The following is an 18,402-nucleotide window of genomic DNA, read 5'->3' on the forward strand; positions in this document are numbered from 1 at the left end:
TTCTTCAAAATGCAAAAACAACACTTTCTGCCCTGTAGTGGGTAAATATTAAGTTGCTGGGATATAGTACATTTTCTGGGCATGCACATGCATAACTGAAAATGTATGATTTTTGATATATGACGTTGTTGAAAGGAGTGAGCGATATACGAGTACGTGTGTACTTGTGTGTGTGTGTGTGTGAGTGTGTGTATAATGTCTGTATATTTCGAAGCAAAAAACTAATTTGACTAACATTCAATGTCAAAGCAAGTGTTGGCCAAAACACACAGACTTTTTTTGTCAAAAGCGATTTTGTTGATGTAAGGAAAACTTATGCAATATTTTTTTCTGAAAATAACAAATGTTATCTTAATAATTTACATACATTACCAAGGTTATACATAATTTAACAGTAAACCTCATTTTTTTACGGGTCATGGAGCATTTCAAGAATACATTTTCCTATAATTTTTTGACATTTTATCAAAGATGAAGAAGAATTTGGAAGTCTGGGCATTAACGGGGTTGACAATAGGCTGGTTTAAGTGATCACTTTACACACGTGTAACGTTAACCAATTCTACCCCTTAAAAATCCTAAATTTATTATTAAAATTATTCCTATTTTAGGATTTTTATGGAGTGTGTGAAAGTTTTTGGTGAGAGTATATTAATGTTTTTGATTTAAAATAAACCCTGATGATAACAAGATATTGTCGAAACCGGTAGATTGAATTGTATTAGTAAAAAAAGTGGAAAAACAATGTTAATTGATTTTATAAAGATATTAAAAAACATTACTCAATTTTTATTGAATTCCCATGAAATAACAGCATTTACAACATTTTGAGTGTGTCCTAATACTTGTTCACAAAATCTGGATTATCTCCAATTACAGGAGTTATTTTCATATTATTTAAAATATTTAAATTATCTGGTCAAATTATAAGCTTAAATAATAAAAATGAAAATGGTATTTTCTGGCGTTTCTCATGTGTGTGATTATAATCCAGGATTCGGACCTCACATACTAATATAAGAGTTTCTGCTTAGTAAAAACCTTCTTTCCATCTCACCAATAGATGTCTCTAGTGAAGTTCTAGTGATTCAAGAACAAAGTTTCTAAATTGGTTCATATATTTAGAACTTCCAAGAATTTGAGTAGTGTGGTTGTCGATAATGGGTAGAATTGGTGAATGTTACACGCGTGTAAAGTGATCACTTAAACCAGCCTATGACGGTCGTCAGCCCCGTAAATGCCCAGACTTCCATATTCTTCTATATCTTTGATGAGATGTCAAAAAATAATAGTTAAAAAAGTGGTGAAAACAAGGTTAATTAATTTTATAAAGGTATTAAAAAACATCACTAAATTTTTATTGAATTCCCATGAAATAACAGCATTAATGGCGAAAGGAAATGCGATTAATAATTTACTGTCGCCTTTGGTTTTCGGAAAAACTGATAAGATAAAATAATCTTTTGATATGTGGTAAGCGGAAAACTAAAACAAATAATATTGATAATGATAAGTATAAAAAAAGCAGTAGTTAAACATCGCGATTCAAGTACACGTTACTACAACTACGCAAGTCTTAAAAATAGTTCAAAAAAAAAATAATTAAAATGAACTTAGACGTAATATTACTGTTGTTAACCTTGGGTCACACGGTAACAGGTAAATTCAGTACCTACATACGTAAATAAGTAGTTATTTATTTATTTTTATTTTCATCATTTCAACTGTAACAATTTTTATTTTATTTACAATTTTAATTCATTTTCTGTATTTTTTAAAAATTAAAGACTTGAATATACCACTTTAACGAGTTTTATTGATATATAAGTATAATTTGATAAAAACTAAAACTAACGAACAAAAAATATATTTAGGAGTATATATAATAATAAAATAATAAAACCCTTATCCGCACCCCAATGGTGCATAGGGCACTGCGTCATATAAACGCAGTGTTATCTTGATCGTTTACACATGAAGGAAAGGTGATCAGCCCTCCGCTCCAGGTACCAGTCCAGGGTAATATTGAATAAATATGACAGTGAAAAAAATCATTTTACCCCCCTTGGGAATCGAACCCGGGACCTCCAGAACGGTAGCCGAGCGTGCTGACCATTACACTACGGAAGCGGACCCCCTTCCCTATATATATATATATATATATATATATATATATATATATATATATATATATATATATATATATATATATATATATATATATATATATATATATATATATATATATATATAGGTTAATAAATATAGGGAAGGGGGGGGGGTTAAGGAACAATATTTTTTTGTAAAAGGAAACATAGATAATAATGGTGAAGTATTTTGAAACAGTATATTATTATTAACGTTTTATCTGAATTAAAATTTTCTTGCAATTCTAAATTTTCTAAGTTATTCATGACTTCACCTTTATTTGTAGCATAGTGTAATAATTTAAGTGTATGAGAGTCAAATGAGTGGTCAGTTTCCATGATATGATTTTCTAATTCATTTTCTCTACATTTCTAATTTTACAATCTTAAAATTAATAAGACAGTTTTCTCCAATAAAGAGACTAAGCTCTTGTGCTTGGAAAGGAACATACACTTATTATTTATTGTTTATGTTTGTTGGTAATATAATTTATTTTGATTATAATTATTTTTTGTGAGTATGTTTTTCATATAATTTATTTTTTAGCGTTTTAATGTCTTCAATTTTTTTTATCTGTATGAAGGTTAGTACTTGGTTCCCAAATATTTGAAGTTCTGTTGGAATTGTTTGGTATTCTCAAGTTATATTGGTATCTCGAAGATGAACATTTCTTTAGATTTAAGTATTTTTTACCCTTAAATAGTTGGTGAATTGCTATTTTTTTAATGTTTTGCATTTTTGGGACTTGAAATATTGAAAATAATAAATATGTTGGAAAAGTTTTTTTATACGAGCAATACTTTTTGTTTTCTTACAAAATTAGTGAATTTAATATAATTTTTTTAAACAATCTAATATTTTCTTCTTTATGAGCCCTCTGTTCTCTACTGCTGGATATAGGGCTGTGCCGTATCATATGATACTATCCAGCATCCTTCCAGAGATGACGGGGAGTTACAGGAGTTTCATCTCTAAAAACAACCTCTAAGTGGTATTCACAAATCTAGCATTCCGAAACACAAATTTAGGAAACTGTAAATTATAATTATAACTTATGCCATGTGTCGAAATAATTTTTGCATATTTTCATTATATTTATTCAAACTTCATGTACAGAAAATGAATAAGTATATTGGCGGGCTTATTGCTAAAAAGCAATATCTTCCAACTAATTAAAACCGAACTTGTGATATTGACCAAAACGTTTGATATAACTGTTTTGCAATCAGAATTTTTTTTCCGTAGTGTAATGGTCAGCACGCTCGGCTACCGTTCTGGAGGTCCCGGGTTCGATTCCCAGGGTGATCAAATAAATATAAGTGATTTTTTCACTCTAATATTTATTCCATGTTACCCTGGACTGGTACCTGAAGCGGAAGGTTGATCACCTTTCCTTCATGTGTTAACGATCAAGATAACACTGCGTTTGTATTATGTAGTGCCCTATGTACCATTGGGGTGCCGATAAGGGTTTGAATGAATGAATGCTTTGCAATCAGAGGGTAGATAGAGCTTGAACATTAAAAAATAAACTTAAATTACAAATTGATGATAATGAATAAGGAAGGCAAAGGAAAAATAGGGAGTTTAGGGAAGAAAGTAGAGGGAAAAACTAAGGGATGAGGTTTGATGGACAGGATTCTAATGATAGATAATAATGTCTATATCCTAAATGTACTATATCCCAGCAAAAGAGGCATATTTTAAACTAAATATTTACCCGATACATTGCAGAAAGTGTTGTTTTTGCATTCCGAAGAAAAGGTATTGTTTAATCATTTTTTAAATATGCTAAATATTTTTCAAATGCAGAAAAAACCGTCAGGTTTTACCTAAAAAGATCTGTTGCACAGTAAAAAGTTTCATAAGTGGCTTGATTATATTTTACTCTTTTTAATAGGATTTTTAGAATCACGGATAGCTGGCGGTATAACTGTGACAAGACCTGACAAGTTTCCTTACCAAGCTCTCCTGAGGCGTGGGACTAGTTCCTTTAACCCGTTCTGCGGAGGAGCCATCCTCACCCCACGAACTGTCATCACAACAGCCAAATGTATCTATGGGTGAGCAAACGACCATTTTGTTTTCTCTTAACTATGGAGATCCTCACCAAAACCTTACAGTTCCAATATTGCACAAAAAAGTCCTTTAAATGCAAATCTGTTCTGTTGACTGTACTTCTGTACCGAAATCTTAATTAAAGTTGACAAAGCGACAAAACTTGACCAATCCTGTGTTCAACCAATATGAAAACCGATTATTTTTTGACATCTCATCAAAGATGAAGAAGAATATGGAAGTCTGGGCATTTACGGGGCTGACGACCGTCATAGGCTAGTTAAAGTGATCACTTTACACACGTGTAACATTCACCAATTCTACCACACTACTCAAGTTCTTGGAAGTTTTATACCTGGAATACCTGGCAGTAGTATATATATGAACCAATTTCATCACTTTACACCTTTACAGACTTCCATATTCTTCTTCATCTTTGATGAGATGTCAAAAAATAATATGAAAGTAACTTCTGTAATTGGAGATAATCCAGATTTTGTGAACAAGTATTTGGACCAACTCAAAATGTTGTCAATATGAAATCATTTAATCGCACCAAAACGTAGCAATTTTACAAGTTAGAATTCCTGATTACTTAAAATAATTTTTAATGGAAATTTAACGTTTTGGTTTATCATTCAGTTCACAACAGCCATCTATGGACGCACCAAAATACGTGTCACAATAAATTTATAAAAACAGTGGTATTAACCGAGTAAAAATTAGACTACAAAATGATAATGTTACCACAAAGTGACTGTCGCATTAATAAATGAAATCATTCTTTAAAATAATTTAGTGTGTCCCTGAAACGTAACTTTAAACTGAAACCAAGTATTTTTACTTTGATTGATTGATGAATTGTATTAAGTTTATAAATATTTATATAATTCAAAGATTTCAATACAGTTTTGGCGTAGTTAAATAATGTTATACAATAAATTATTGTACCTCCCTAAATTTAAAACTATAAACCAAACGGAATTAAATGTTTTTTTTTTGTCACTTAGAATTGTATAGCTACATAAGGACCATAGTCCATTTGATCTTCACATTCGTTTGATAATGCCCTAACAAGGCGAAACAACTGTCACAATATAATTTTTTATATTGTGACAATTGTTTTGTGTTTTTGTTAATAAAATACAACTTAGTACAATAAAAAAAATCTGTGTTTGATTTAAAATTAATACATAAAAAAAACGGAATCAAATGTTTTAAAATCACTAGCCCGTATACGTCAGAATCGTTATGTAATTCACTTTTTGTATTGATCCACCTTTGGAATGATTTTTTTGGAAAATTGTTGTACTCTTTGGTTAATTTTTTTGTAAATTTTCACAAATAAATATTCTCACATTCATTAGGAATGACCTTAGTATAAGGTCTTTTTTTTCTCCATAAAATGCTTTCAATTTCAAAACAAGACATTAGGCAGACCTGTGAGACTAAAGATGTCGTACAATCGATCTTATTCTTGCTCAGACATACTAGATTCCCCTGGTTAATAGATAAATGGGCCACGGATCCATTTCTTACAAGTTCTTGAGTTTTTGTAGTTGAGAAGTAGCGCTCAAACTCTTTTGAAAGCAAAGACAAGTGATCATGCACCTAGTGAGGCCTTGGGCGTCTCATTTGATCTGCAAACCTTATTTTTTGACATCTCATCAAAGATGAAGAAGAATATGGAAGTCCGGGCATTTACGGGGCTGACGACCGTCATAGGTTGGTTTAAGTGATTACTTTACACACGTGTAACATTCACCAATTCTACCCATTATTGTCAACCACACTACTAACATTTTTGGAAATTCTATAAAAATGAACCAATTTTGAAACATTGTTCTTGAATCACTAGAACTTCACTAGAGACATCTATTGGCGAGATGAAAAAAAGCTTTTTACTGAGCAGAAACTCTTTTATTAGTATGTGAGGTCCGAATCCTGGATTCACCAGATAATATCATTTTTTATGTTAAAAATTTTACCTAATAATTTAACCAGATAATGTATTTGTATTTCTTTCTTGTATTCTAACCCTTATTTGCACCCGATGGTGCATAGGGCACTGCATCAAATAAACACAGTGTTAACTTGATCATTAACACATGAAGGAAAGGTGATCAGCCCTCCGCTTCAGATACCAGTCCAGGGTAATATTGAATAAATATTAGAGTGAAAAAATCACATATACATATTTAACCCCCCCCTGGAATTGAACCCGGGACCTCCAGAACGGTAGCAGAGGGTACTGACCATTACACTAAGCAGGCGGGCAAATTTATTTACAACATGTTATGTTTTACTTTACAGTTCCAATCCGGCAGCCATATATGCTCACGCTGGAATCAATATGTACCTGACCGGAGGTACCCTGCAATGCGGCTCAGACATTGTCTTACATCCGAATTTCCGTCCAGGCTGGGACGAATATGACATCGGCCTCTTGATTCTCGGTAGTCCATTTGTGTTCTCTTCTACAATTTACAGCATCCCTATTTCTACTAGTCACATTGATGGAAATGTTGATGCTGTATTAACGGGATGGGGATCTCCACAGGATGTAAGATTACAGTTTTGTGTTTTTATTTTTTTTTTATTTCTTTTGCATTATACAAACATGACATAAATTCAAATACAATTTTTTTCAATAAAATACAAATACAAAAAAGATCCCACAAAGGCATGGCCTGTGTGTGGCTATAGAATATAATTTAAGTCATAGTAAAGGGTATAAGGGTATAGGTATTATAAGTAGAACTAGAATAATAGTGTTAATATAAAATACAAAATTACTTGACTAGAAAGTTAGCAAGCATGTACTACATGAGTGATATGTTAAATTACATGTTCCTTTCTGGTTTACTAACACTCACTTGATCATTAATCATTCACTTTGTGTAGTAATACCACTTCAAAAGTGGAATTACACAAAATGAATGATGAATGATAAGGAGAGTGTTATATTACCATACCACAAAGTTGACAATGCTTTCAATATACAAAATACTCAATCGACTAGAACTGTCGTATTTTTTTGTAAAACACAGATGTCACCTGTACCAATATTAGATAAAAATCATACCAAGCGTCTAAATGGACGTTTGAAAAGGCTTCAATTGTAAAACTTAATATAAATAGTTTAATCGTTTCAGTACAAGTCGTCAAGAAATATAACATTGCAATAAATAAGTTTTTCTTTTAATCACTCAAAAACAAACAAATTAATAACACAAAAGTACACATCGAGAAATGACATTTCGCTCACTCCTTTCAACAATGTCATATTTCAAAAACCTTGATTTTTCAGGAGATCGTTTTTTAAGTTTTAAAAATACAATAAAATGTATTAAAAATAAATATCAAGCCACTTACTGACCTTTTTACTGCGCAACAGATCTTTTTAGGTAAAACCTGAATGTTTTTTCTTTGTTTGAAAAATATTTAGTAAATTTAAATAAAATAATTAAACAATGCCTTTTCTTTAAAATGCAAAAACAACACTTTCTGCCCTGTAGCAGGTGAATATTAAGTTTAAAATATGCCGCTTTTGCTGGGATATAGTACATTTTCTGGGCATTCCGAAAACATTCACTACTGAAAATTGTCGATTTTTGATAAATGACGTTGTTGAAAGGAGTGAGCAATTTGTGAAATATTCTAGTTCGAAATATATAGCGACATCTATCCTTAGTTGATGAACCTACATAGCATGGTTCTCCACCAATATTAATGTTTAAATTAAATTAATACAGGTGGCTCTACACTCAATCGCAAGATGTTCCTATAATGGGAATATTAAAGTCTTAGAATAAACAGGGTATAAGAAAGATGTGTAACTTTTTTACTGTGTAAAACTACCCACGTTTTCCATGATAAATGGAAAAACCCCTTATATGGTTTTATATAACAGATGATAACACTGAACTTGCATATGAATCGTTCCATGTTACATACCTATAAACTGACTTACTAATTAACCATCACGCCTCTTTACCGCAGGGGTAGGCAGAGAGAATAGACACCATACCCCTGTTTTTCCAAACATTATTCACCTCTTCCAAGTTCATGCATCTCCTCATATATACAATCCATATGGATTGACATACCTATATGTATATATTAATAAAGAAAGCATGTTATTATACTAAAAATATTACCTACTTCAAAATAAAATGCTTAATGTAGCTTTAGTCAAAGCGGTTTTTCACTATATTTGGAGCGTGTTCAAATCATTGTTCATAAATTGTGACTTTAGTTCCAACATATAGATATCTCAACACAGAAGAAGAAGAATATGCATGTCTGGGCATCTACAGAGCTCACATCAAATTTGAATTAGGGTGTTTGCAAACATGGGCAGAATTGTGAATATCACACGTGTGTAAGGTGATTATTCAAACCAGCTAATGACAGGTTGTAAATTTCCATATTTCTATATTCTTATTCACTTTTGTTGCATTATTATTAAAAAAAGGATTAAGTTAAACTTTTTTTCCAATCCGCCGCAGTCTTACATTTTTCCGTACAAATTTTATCTTGGATTTTACAAATTCATAGATAAATACCAAAGATGCAGTTGTCAAACCAGTTGTGAGGAAGTAAAACGACGTTTGAACATCGAGAAGAGTAAGTTTCCTTTCTCCGTCTTTGCTAATCCGTTGCATTTTTTTCTTGAGAAGCAGTGAATATTCCGTCACCTGATACCACTTAGAGCAAAGTCCGGCTTCAAAAATTCTGCTCAAAAAACTGTTAACATGATTCAGGAACGGGAAACCTTTGGACACTATGTATGACATATAGTAAGCCCTGGGACATTCGTCCACGATATGGAGTTGTGGCTCGCCGTACTTATCTGTAAAAAGGAGCTCGATAACAGAGTACGCATCATTTCCTCTCTGTACGACACCTATTGTCCTTTTAGTGGCAGCGATAATAGTGGAATAAGCGCTACTCTTGATAATCTTCTTAGATAAGCTATTTCCAACACTGCTGATATTCACACCGAATATATCAACACTAGCAGTTTCAATTTTCAATCCAGACTTATCCAGTTCCTTTAGAGTATGTATGTCCTTGTAGTATGACGTGGTACTGTAAGCAGTACTCAATTGACCCTGGAATATCATAATAAAATTAGACTTAGCTTCACATAAGGCCCGCCTCCGTAGTGTAATGATCAGCACGCTCGGCTACCGTTCTGGAGGTCCCGGGCTCGATTCCCAGGGGGGGGTTAAATAAAAGTGATTTTTTCACTGTAATATTTATTCAATATTACCCTGGACTGGTACCTGAAGCGGAGGGCTGATCACCTTTCCTTCATGTGTAAACGATCAAGATAACACTGCGTTTATATGAAGCAGTGCCCTATGCACCATTGGGGTGCGGACAAGGGTTTTATTATTATTATTCACTTATGGTTTTAGAAACACGCTTCACAATAGAATTTAAGTAAAAGTGGCATTTACAAATTAAAACTATAATTCTAAATGTTCAAATTTTACCACAAAGGGACAGCCGAATCAATTAATGAAATTATTAAATATCATCTTGGGTTGATAACCTTTTCTCCACAGAAGCAATGATCAAGATAAAACTGTGTCAATATGATACAGTGTCCTTTTGACTGGGGATATGAGTTTAAAGAAGATAGCGACCATACACATTTTATCATCCTTTGTATTAGATTCATGTTTTGTACTGACATTTCTAGGTGGAACTGCATTTATAATAAAATAACTATTTGATTATTTCAAAAATATTTTATTTGATAAGTGGTGGATTTTCCGACATGATCAGACTGATGAGAGGATAAGAAAATCTTTGTTTTGTTAACAACAAGGAAGGGAACCATGAATTCATCTAATTTTTTCTGACAAATTGAGTGAATATTTTTATAATAATTTCATTTGAGGTACAGTTAGGGTTTTAAGTATAATTAGTATAATTTTATTTTACAAATAGATTTTTGTTTGTAAATTTAAATAATATTAAGGTGAATCAGGAACCATTGGTTTACAACCTTTTCTACTGCACATTAGTATGGGAAAGTCCTGTGTTCTCTGAAATATATTTTTATCCCGCAGTTATTTACTATCGACACAAGTACTCATTGTTTTTACTTCAAAACTTTACCATAACTTATATGTAATTTTCATTATAATAAACTACATATCGCTCACTCTTTTCAAGAACGTCATAAATCAAAAAACTTGATTTTTCAGAAGAACGTTAAAGTTTAAAAATATAACACATTGTATTAAAAATAAATATCAAGCCACTTATTGAACTAATTTACTGTGCTACAGATCTTTTTAGGTAAACCTGAAAGTTTTTTCTCCATTTAAAAAATATTTAGTCTATTTAAAAATATAATTAAACAATACCTTTTCTTCAAAATGCAAAAACAACATTTTCTGCCCTGAAACGGGTAAATATTAAGTTAAAAATATGCCTCTTTTGCTGGGATATAGTATATTTTCTGGACATTCCGATAACATGCACAACTGAAAATTGACGATTTTTGAATTATGACGTTTTTGAAAGGAGTGAGCGATATGTACTTAAATTCATTGAATGTAAATTTGTTGTGTCGGAAAAAAAATCGTGGTCCTCGGCCTTGTTGTGTATATAACATAGAATTTCGTCTAGCCTCCCACCAGTCTGATGAACGACGAAATCTTGTCACTGGTCAAAGAAAATATGTATGGAAATAACTATATGTAGTTGTTATTTTATTTTAGAATTGATTTTATCATACAAATCATAGCCAAGGTTTATTACTAAGCCAACTCTGGCTTAGTAATTTAATTCAATATTTCTTATGTTTTTACCTGAAAAATTCCTGCAATGATCAGATTAAATATCAGGCAAACAGATATGAAAATCCGTTCTGGATGCACATTTGGCAAAGTTACTGGTGAGGAAATAAAAATAAGACAGATTTCCAATAAGTAAAACGTCTTCGGTTGTTTTCTTATATTTTTCTTCTGCGACAATCTAGTTTTCATAAACCACCAAACAATACCACACCACACAGTGCAAAGTAATATGAAAAACCAAGCGTTATAGCTGAAAATTAGCAAAATGGACATCCATTGGGGTATCCGATAAGCTTTGGGAACTAAAATACAGAACTGGTCATAATGTATCGGAGTGGTAAATTCTATATCGTCCGTTCCATATTCCCTGAGGAATCTCACATTCATTGATATATCCATCTGCTTAACGATGATATCTTTCAAGCTACCCGTGAAGGTTCCATTCTTCTTAATTCCATATTCTGTGTGATCAGTGGGAGGTTCGATGATGGGAGTAAAATTGAACTTCTTAATGAGATTCCCGAGGACAAATCCATCCAGACCTCCGACATCTCCGATGTTTTTGACATCTTTTCGATAGTACGATTCCATAAAAACTTGCGATAAATTATTCATTGATGTCGGAACTCTTAAAAAGAAGTTGATTTTCAATTGATATCCATAAAAATTACCGCTTTTATGCAATATACAGCTAGAATCAAGTGATCCTTCTGTAGAAACTGTGATTCTTTCATTGTTGGGTTTAATCATATCATACTTTAACAAATATGAATTTTTACACAAATAAGGCAATAGTATAACTGACTCCAGTATTTTGTATTGTTCCCAAAGAGATGAGAAGTATTTTTCTGTAGTTTCTTTGAGTGTTTGTGGTATTTTTTCTTCATCGCAGTAACTGTTCTGCATTTCTACTATTGTAACTACCATTATGAAATGAGCTCTGTTATGATTGCTCACATCTATCAAGGGATATTTCATTGGTGTAAGGAGTGCTTCAAAAGACTCGAATACCAAGATAAAAACTTGATTTTGAAGGTTTATCGCAGGCTCCTTTATCGTCGTTACATTATTCATTGAATTTGGATTAAATATTACAAATGGCAACAGATGTCGGTTGTTAAAATGTTGTATGAGGCCAGTTTGGTATAAATGTGATAAGTACGAATCATCGGAAGAACTAAAAATATCTTTACGTGTTTCCACAAGAACAATTGTTTTGGTAAATCTGTTGATGTAATCCAGACAAACGTCATAATTTGTACTTAATTCATAGTCGATATTGAATACACTGGTGTAGTCTAACGAATTATTAAATTCTTCAGAAACAACGCCACGACTGTTATACAAAAGTTCAAAAATTAAAATATACGCCCATAACATTATCTCATATATTTTCATCCTGAATCGAAAACAGTGTCTACCGATGGCGAAATTTAAAAAAACGATATCATATAAACAATTCACATAAATTATGTCACAAAATAATTCGCAATGTTACATGTTTGAGCAATGAGGTATGAATATATGTAACAAATGTATACAACACAACCATTCGCTTCTCTAAAAAGATTCTTCTACTAAGTTCTCTGATCAGAATAAAGGGTGTTTTATAGTGTATTTGAAAGGTTTTTTAAGTGATAAAATCAACATGTAAACAATGCCTTTGGAAAGTAATGACTTAAAATTGTAAACAGTAAAATATGTTTGATTAACTTCTTGCATGGCGATATACAATGGATAGGAAAATATGATAACATGTTTTTTTTATAGATTATCTCGGCTTTTCATATTGTAATTGGTCCTCTTCGGCGGTTATTATGGCGTCGTTTTAATATTTTTAAAAGCCGACACTGAAGTTTCAGCCATCAATGTAGAGTAGCGTTTCCCAACCTTTTTGGCTCGCATGCCAATTGGTAGTACATCATGCTTAATTGTACCACTTCGTAAAAATGATTGAATTTCGAGAACTTTGTTATTATATATGCGTCATGAATTTTATAGGATGAAAATATTTACCAAAACTCAATTTCTTTGAGATAATTTTTTTATTTGTTTATTTTTCATACCCTTATCTGCACCCGATGATGCATAGGGAAATACGTCATATAAACGCGTTTTGAACTTTACATATCACAATGTTTTTTTTAAATTTTTTATAACCGGTGCTAAAGGTCATTTCTTATCAAAATTCAAACCAGGACATTTTAAGAAGTTTTTTTACAAAAATTAATTTTTATTTTTAGTTACTTAGAATTAAATTTTTTTATTATTTAAAGTTAACAAAAAAATCCAGAAAATTAAACTTTAAATTAAATTAATGTCTGATTTTTTAAAAACTTTTTATGTCCGCCATTACTAATTATTTTTCTTATATCCAATCGCGTACCACTGGTGGTACGCGTACCACAGGTTGGGAGCCGCTGCTGTAGGGCATCGATTCTTAAGGGTTGTCAACGTCCTAACAAACGTCACATTCTTATTCAATAATTAGTCATATTTACCACGAAAAGGCTTAAATTTAAAAAGGGATATACATGCCAATTAATGAAATACTTTGCATTAAATAAGTATGCACAATAATTAATGTATTTTTATGACATTTCAAGATACATGAAGAAAAATATGGAAGTCTGGGCATTTACGGGGCTTACGACCGTCATAGGCTGGTTTAAGTGATTACTTTACACGCGTGTAACATTCACCTATTCTACCCATGATTGACAACCACTCTGCTCTTCATATTCTTCTTCTTTACGTAGATCCTAGGGATCTGTTTGTGCCTCCACATGTCGCTCTTAGGATGTCGACTCCCAGCTGTCTTTCCATCTTTTCGGAGGTCTGCCTAGGGGTCTGCGTCCTTCGGTGTTACCTTGGAGGGCGATACGTGGAAGTCTGTCTTCTGACATTCTGTTTATATGTTCCTTCCAGTATCGCCTTCGTTGTCGTCTCTACCTCACGATATCTTCCGTCATACACATGCTTCGAATGTCAGTATTTCTTACTCGGTCTCGCAATGTGATTCCGGTTTTGGATCGGAGAGTCTTCATTTCGGAGGTTCGAAGTCGAGATTTTGTTCTGGAAGTATCTGCTTTTGCCTCAATCCTATAAGTGGCTATTGGTCGAACACATGTTTTGTATAACCACATTCCTCAAATTCTTGAAACTTCTATTTGTATTATTCAAATTCAAAGCATAGTGCTTGAATCACTGGAATTTCACTAGAGACATCTATGGTGAGATGGCTAGACGTCACTCCGCATTATATTTTTCAAAAATATATATTAGCATTTGTTGGAAAATATGCCAATATATATTGGAAAAATAGTTACATATTTTTTTAAACTCCTTACCCTTAAATAACGTCTCAAAACCATTTAAGTATGTATTTATTTGTAAAAAAAAAAACTTCTTTTTCAGTTCAAAAACGGCGTTTTTGTTTTGAAAACAGTGTGATCTGGGCTTAGGAAAAATAAATAAATTATTTAACGTATATTGAGCCTTAAGGAAGGTTAAAAATTAAACTGGGTAAAAGTAAAAATTTTGATTTAAAGGATATAATTATAGTAACCGCTGTTTAATTTACAGCAGAATATTGATTTTTCGTGTTTAACTACTCAATTTGCCGTTGTTTACTTTTTCCTCTGTCATCCAAGAATTTGGTAAATCTTAGATCAGTAAACATCGAGTTTCCCCATTATATCTAAAAAATATGACTATAAAGAATATTTTTTCGTGGAATTTAAAACAAAGCCAACATGCTTGATATGAAATGAATCTATTTCTATCTTGAAAAAGTATAGCATTAAACGGTATTACGAGGCTAAATATGCAAGTAAGTTTGAAAGTACCTAATAAATATATTTATATATATATATATATATATATATATATATATATATATATATATATATATATATATATATATATATATATATATATATATATATATATATATATATATATATATATATATATATATATATATATATATATATATATATTTACATATATATATACATATATATATATATATATATATATATATATATATATATATATATATATATATATATATATATATATATTTATATATATATATATATATATATATACATATATATATATATATATATATATATATATATATATATATATATATATATATATATATATATATATATATATATATATATATATATATATAATATATATATATATATATATATATATATATATATATATATATATATATATATATATATATATATTTATATATATATATATATATATTTATATATATATATATATATATATATATATACATATATATAGATATATATATATATTTATATATATATATATGTATATATATATATATATATATATATATATATATATATATATATATATATATATATATATATATATATATATATATATATATATATATATATATATATATATATATATATATATATATATATATATATATATATATATATATATATATATATATATATATATATATATATATATATATATATATATATATGTATATATATATATATATACATATATATATATATATATTTGTATATGCATATACATATATAAATATATATATATATATATATATATATATATATATATATATATATATATATATATACATATATATCGTAGTCCTACAGGAGAATGTTACCAAGTGCATTTGTTTACAATAACCTGATAATTGACTATTTGATATCTTACGAGCCTAATATTGCCCTGAAAAAATTCCAAATCGATTTTAAAGTTGGAAATATAATATATTGACTTGTTAAAAATGACAAACTGAATTGATGTTTATTTTCTTGCCAAACAAAAGTGACTTAAATGGCCCTCTTGAACTATATAAATATATTTCGTTAGTTAGTCACTTTCTCCTGAGACATTTATTGGTGAGATGAAAAGAAGCTTTTTATTGATTTATTTTTATTTGTTATATTCTAGTCTTCAACGGAAATGTCTGTAGTTATGAAGGAGTTGAACACCAAAACTATATCACAGGAAGAATGTACAGGATACTTCAATTCGTCCACATCACAAAGCATAAAAGAGTACAACTTGTGCACGATGTCGAATGAAGGAAGAGGGTGCTGGGTAAGTTTGATGTAATTTTTTATTTCTTTTATTTTTTTATTTGGGAATTCAACAGAAGAGTTACATCGAGTTTCACGTATATCGCTCACTCCTTTCAACAACTTCAAGTATCAAAAAACTTGATTTTTCGGGAGATCGTTTTTAAAGTTTAAAAATATAATAACATTTATTAAAAATAAACATCAAGCCTTTTTTCCATCATAAATAATAAAACCCTTATCCGCACCCCAATGGTGCATAGGGCACTGCGTCATATAAACGCAGTGTTATCTTGATCGTTTACACATGAAGGAAAGGTGATCAGCCTTCCGCTTCAGGTACCAGTCCAGGGTAATATTGAATAAATATTACAGTGAAAAAATTCACTAATATTTATTTGAACCCCCTGGGAATCGAACCCGGGACCTCCAGAACGGTAGCTGAGCGTGCTGACCATTACACTACGGAGGCGGACATAATAGTAGTACAGTAATAGTCTATTTAAGTATGTTTAGCTATGGTGAAGATATAAGGTTGGTTTGTTCATTAGTAATTTTAAAATTAGGATTGTTTATATACTTATTAATTTCTAATTGTTTACACATTTTTTTTCAGAAAGACGAAGGAAGTTCTTTAGTTGTGGATGGAAAACTCATTGGTGTCCTGGAATGGATTTCTTCTTGTTCGAGTGGAACTCCTGATGTCTTCATTAGAATCAGTTCTTTCTCTTCGTGGATTCAAGAAAACCTAATATATTAGGAGTATAATATTTCTGGCAATTTTTGGCTAATTTTGGCTAAACATGACGTGATACTTATTTATAATTATTAATAATTCAAGTACTTATGATTGACAGATTGAAGTACACTTTGAAATTTCTAAACATTGTCACTTTAAATCATGGTTTATAGTTATGTAACTACCTAGTTTAAATTTATATTAGTAACATAATAATATAACCATACCGCTCCCTAGGTGGAGCATATGGAGTCCACAAACTGTCTCCAGGCTTTTCTGTCGGCTGCCAGCTCCCTTGCATCCTCCCAAGTCAGATCCGCGTCCCGAAGTTCTGACGAGAACTGCCGACGAATTGTCAGCAGTGGTCGTCCTGGGCGGCGCGAACCTGATGCCTTGTAAAAGAGGCAAGCTTGATTAAGGCTCTCAGGAGGCATGCGGAGTACATGGCCAAGCCAACTGAATCGCCTTTTCTTGACGACAGTTGTGACCAATATTTGCTGCGTCCTACGCCTTATCTCTTCATTCCTCACAAAGTCGAACCATCGCACGCCTAAGATTCTTCGCAAACACCTATTCTTAAAGCTTAGTACACGGCTGCTCTGGGCCCTTGTAAGGTGCCATGTTTCACAGCCGTGTAAGAGAACAGGAGTAACATACATAAGTTTAAATATGTTTTTTTCTCGGTGAGTACCACTTTTTATTAAAAAACATGTGTTGCGATGCCTTCAGTATTATAATAATATAAAGTTTATCCATGAAACGTTAAAATCAAATATTGATTTTTTGAGTCTACTAAATTGTATTCAATTGTTAGGCCTTGTTATGGCATTTCCAACGAATTTTTTCACACATTCGTTTGGAAATGTCATAACAAGGCAAAACAATTGTCACAAAATATAATTTAGTAGACTAAAAATATCAGTGATTGATTTTAAAAATTAAACGCCAGATCTTTAATTTTGTAAAGTGTTTGATAGACTTTACCACAACATTACTGCCGAATTTAATCAACAAACCTTACACAGCTTTTATCAACAATATTTGTATTTTGTCTATTTAAAACATTGTTAACTTTGTTTTATGGTAATGTAACGTTGGCCATATAAATCATCGTTCACTTTTTAATTTATTTTATTTATTTAAACTTCATGTACAGAAAAGAAATAAGTACATTGGCGGGTTTATTGCTAAAAAGTAATAGCTTGCAACCAACTCTTTAAAAATAATGATTTTAATAATTTGTCGACACATAAATAATCTACCACAGCAATTTCACTTTAGTCTATGGTTGATTTGAGAGAATAGTTATTCCGAAGCCGGTAGTCGTGAAATGGAGTTTTTAAATTGGATTACACAAATTGTACGATAATCTGTTCTGTAAGGTGCTTTAAATATTCATAGATGATCAACGCAAAAATTAAACTAATTAATTAAAAAAACACTTATTATTTCAAATGTTTTTTATTGAAAGTAATTAGTGTGTGTTATTAAATGATTCATGACAGAAACTATTGGA

At 30.9% G+C, this 18,402-nt stretch overlaps 2 protein-coding genes across 3 annotated transcripts; one reads left to right on the top strand and one right to left on the bottom strand.

The window, feature by feature from the left end:
* The first annotated feature begins 1,508 nt into the window (after window positions 1–1,508).
* On the top strand, window positions 1,509–18,394 carry LOC148302736 (trypsin-4-like). Of its 2 annotated transcripts, none has more exons than XM_088271077.1 (5): window positions 1,509–1,659; window positions 4,049–4,211; window positions 6,520–6,769; window positions 16,020–16,169; window positions 16,764–18,394. In XM_088271077.1, the coding sequence occupies exons 1-5, from the start codon at window positions 1,608–1,610 to the stop codon at window positions 16,905–16,907; spliced, it is 759 nt and encodes a 252-aa protein (XP_088127203.1). In that variant the 5' UTR covers window positions 1,509–1,607; the 3' UTR covers window positions 16,908–18,394. The 2 variants fall into 2 exon arrangements, with proteins under 2 accessions (XP_088127203.1, XP_088127204.1); XM_088271078.1 differs by having other exon boundaries at window positions 1,539–1,659; window positions 16,768–17,065.
* Window positions 7,943–11,618, bottom strand: LOC148302737 (uncharacterized). The gene is made up of 3 exons (XM_088271064.1): window positions 11,244–11,618; window positions 8,907–9,323; window positions 7,943–7,990 (listed from the first exon to the last, which is right to left on the bottom strand). Exons 1-3 carry the CDS (start codon window positions 11,616–11,618, stop codon window positions 7,943–7,945), a joined length of 840 nt encoding a protein of 279 aa, XP_088127190.1.
* Window positions 18,395–18,402: the final 8 nt, after the last annotated feature.

Source organism: Brachycentrus maculatus, unplaced genomic scaffold (genome assembly GCF_059751285.1).
Source record: "Brachycentrus maculatus isolate JH-2025_06_01 unplaced genomic scaffold, ASM5975128v1 h1tg000419l, whole genome shotgun sequence".
NCBI lineage: Eukaryota > Metazoa > Arthropoda > Insecta > Trichoptera > Brachycentridae > Brachycentrus > Brachycentrus maculatus.

Bases quoted from the DNA above. Each gene is read 5' to 3' on its own strand.
- LOC148302736 (XM_088271077.1), top strand. From the start codon at position 1,608: ATGAACTTAGACGTAATATTACTGTTGTTAACCTTGGGTCACACGGTA. The intron at 1,660-4,048 runs GTAAATTCAGTA...TCTTTTTAATAG, and splicing joins CTTGGGTCACACGGTAACAG to GATTTTTAGAATCACGGATA. The intron at 6,770-16,019 runs GTAAGATTACAG...GTTATATTCTAG, and splicing joins GATGGGGATCTCCACAGGAT to TCTTCAACGGAAATGTCTGT.
- LOC148302737 (XM_088271064.1), bottom strand. From the start codon at position 11,618: ATGGAATCGTACTATCGAAAAGATGTCAAAAACATCGGAGATGTCGGA. The intron at 9,324-11,243 runs GTGTGGTGTGGT...ATGATATTCCAG, and splicing joins TTTTCATATTACTTTGCACT to GGTCAATTGAGTACTGCTTA. The intron at 7,991-8,906 runs GTGACGGAATAT...TTCCCATTATAG, and splicing joins TTTGCTCTAAGTGGTATCAG to GAACATCTTGCGATTGAGTG.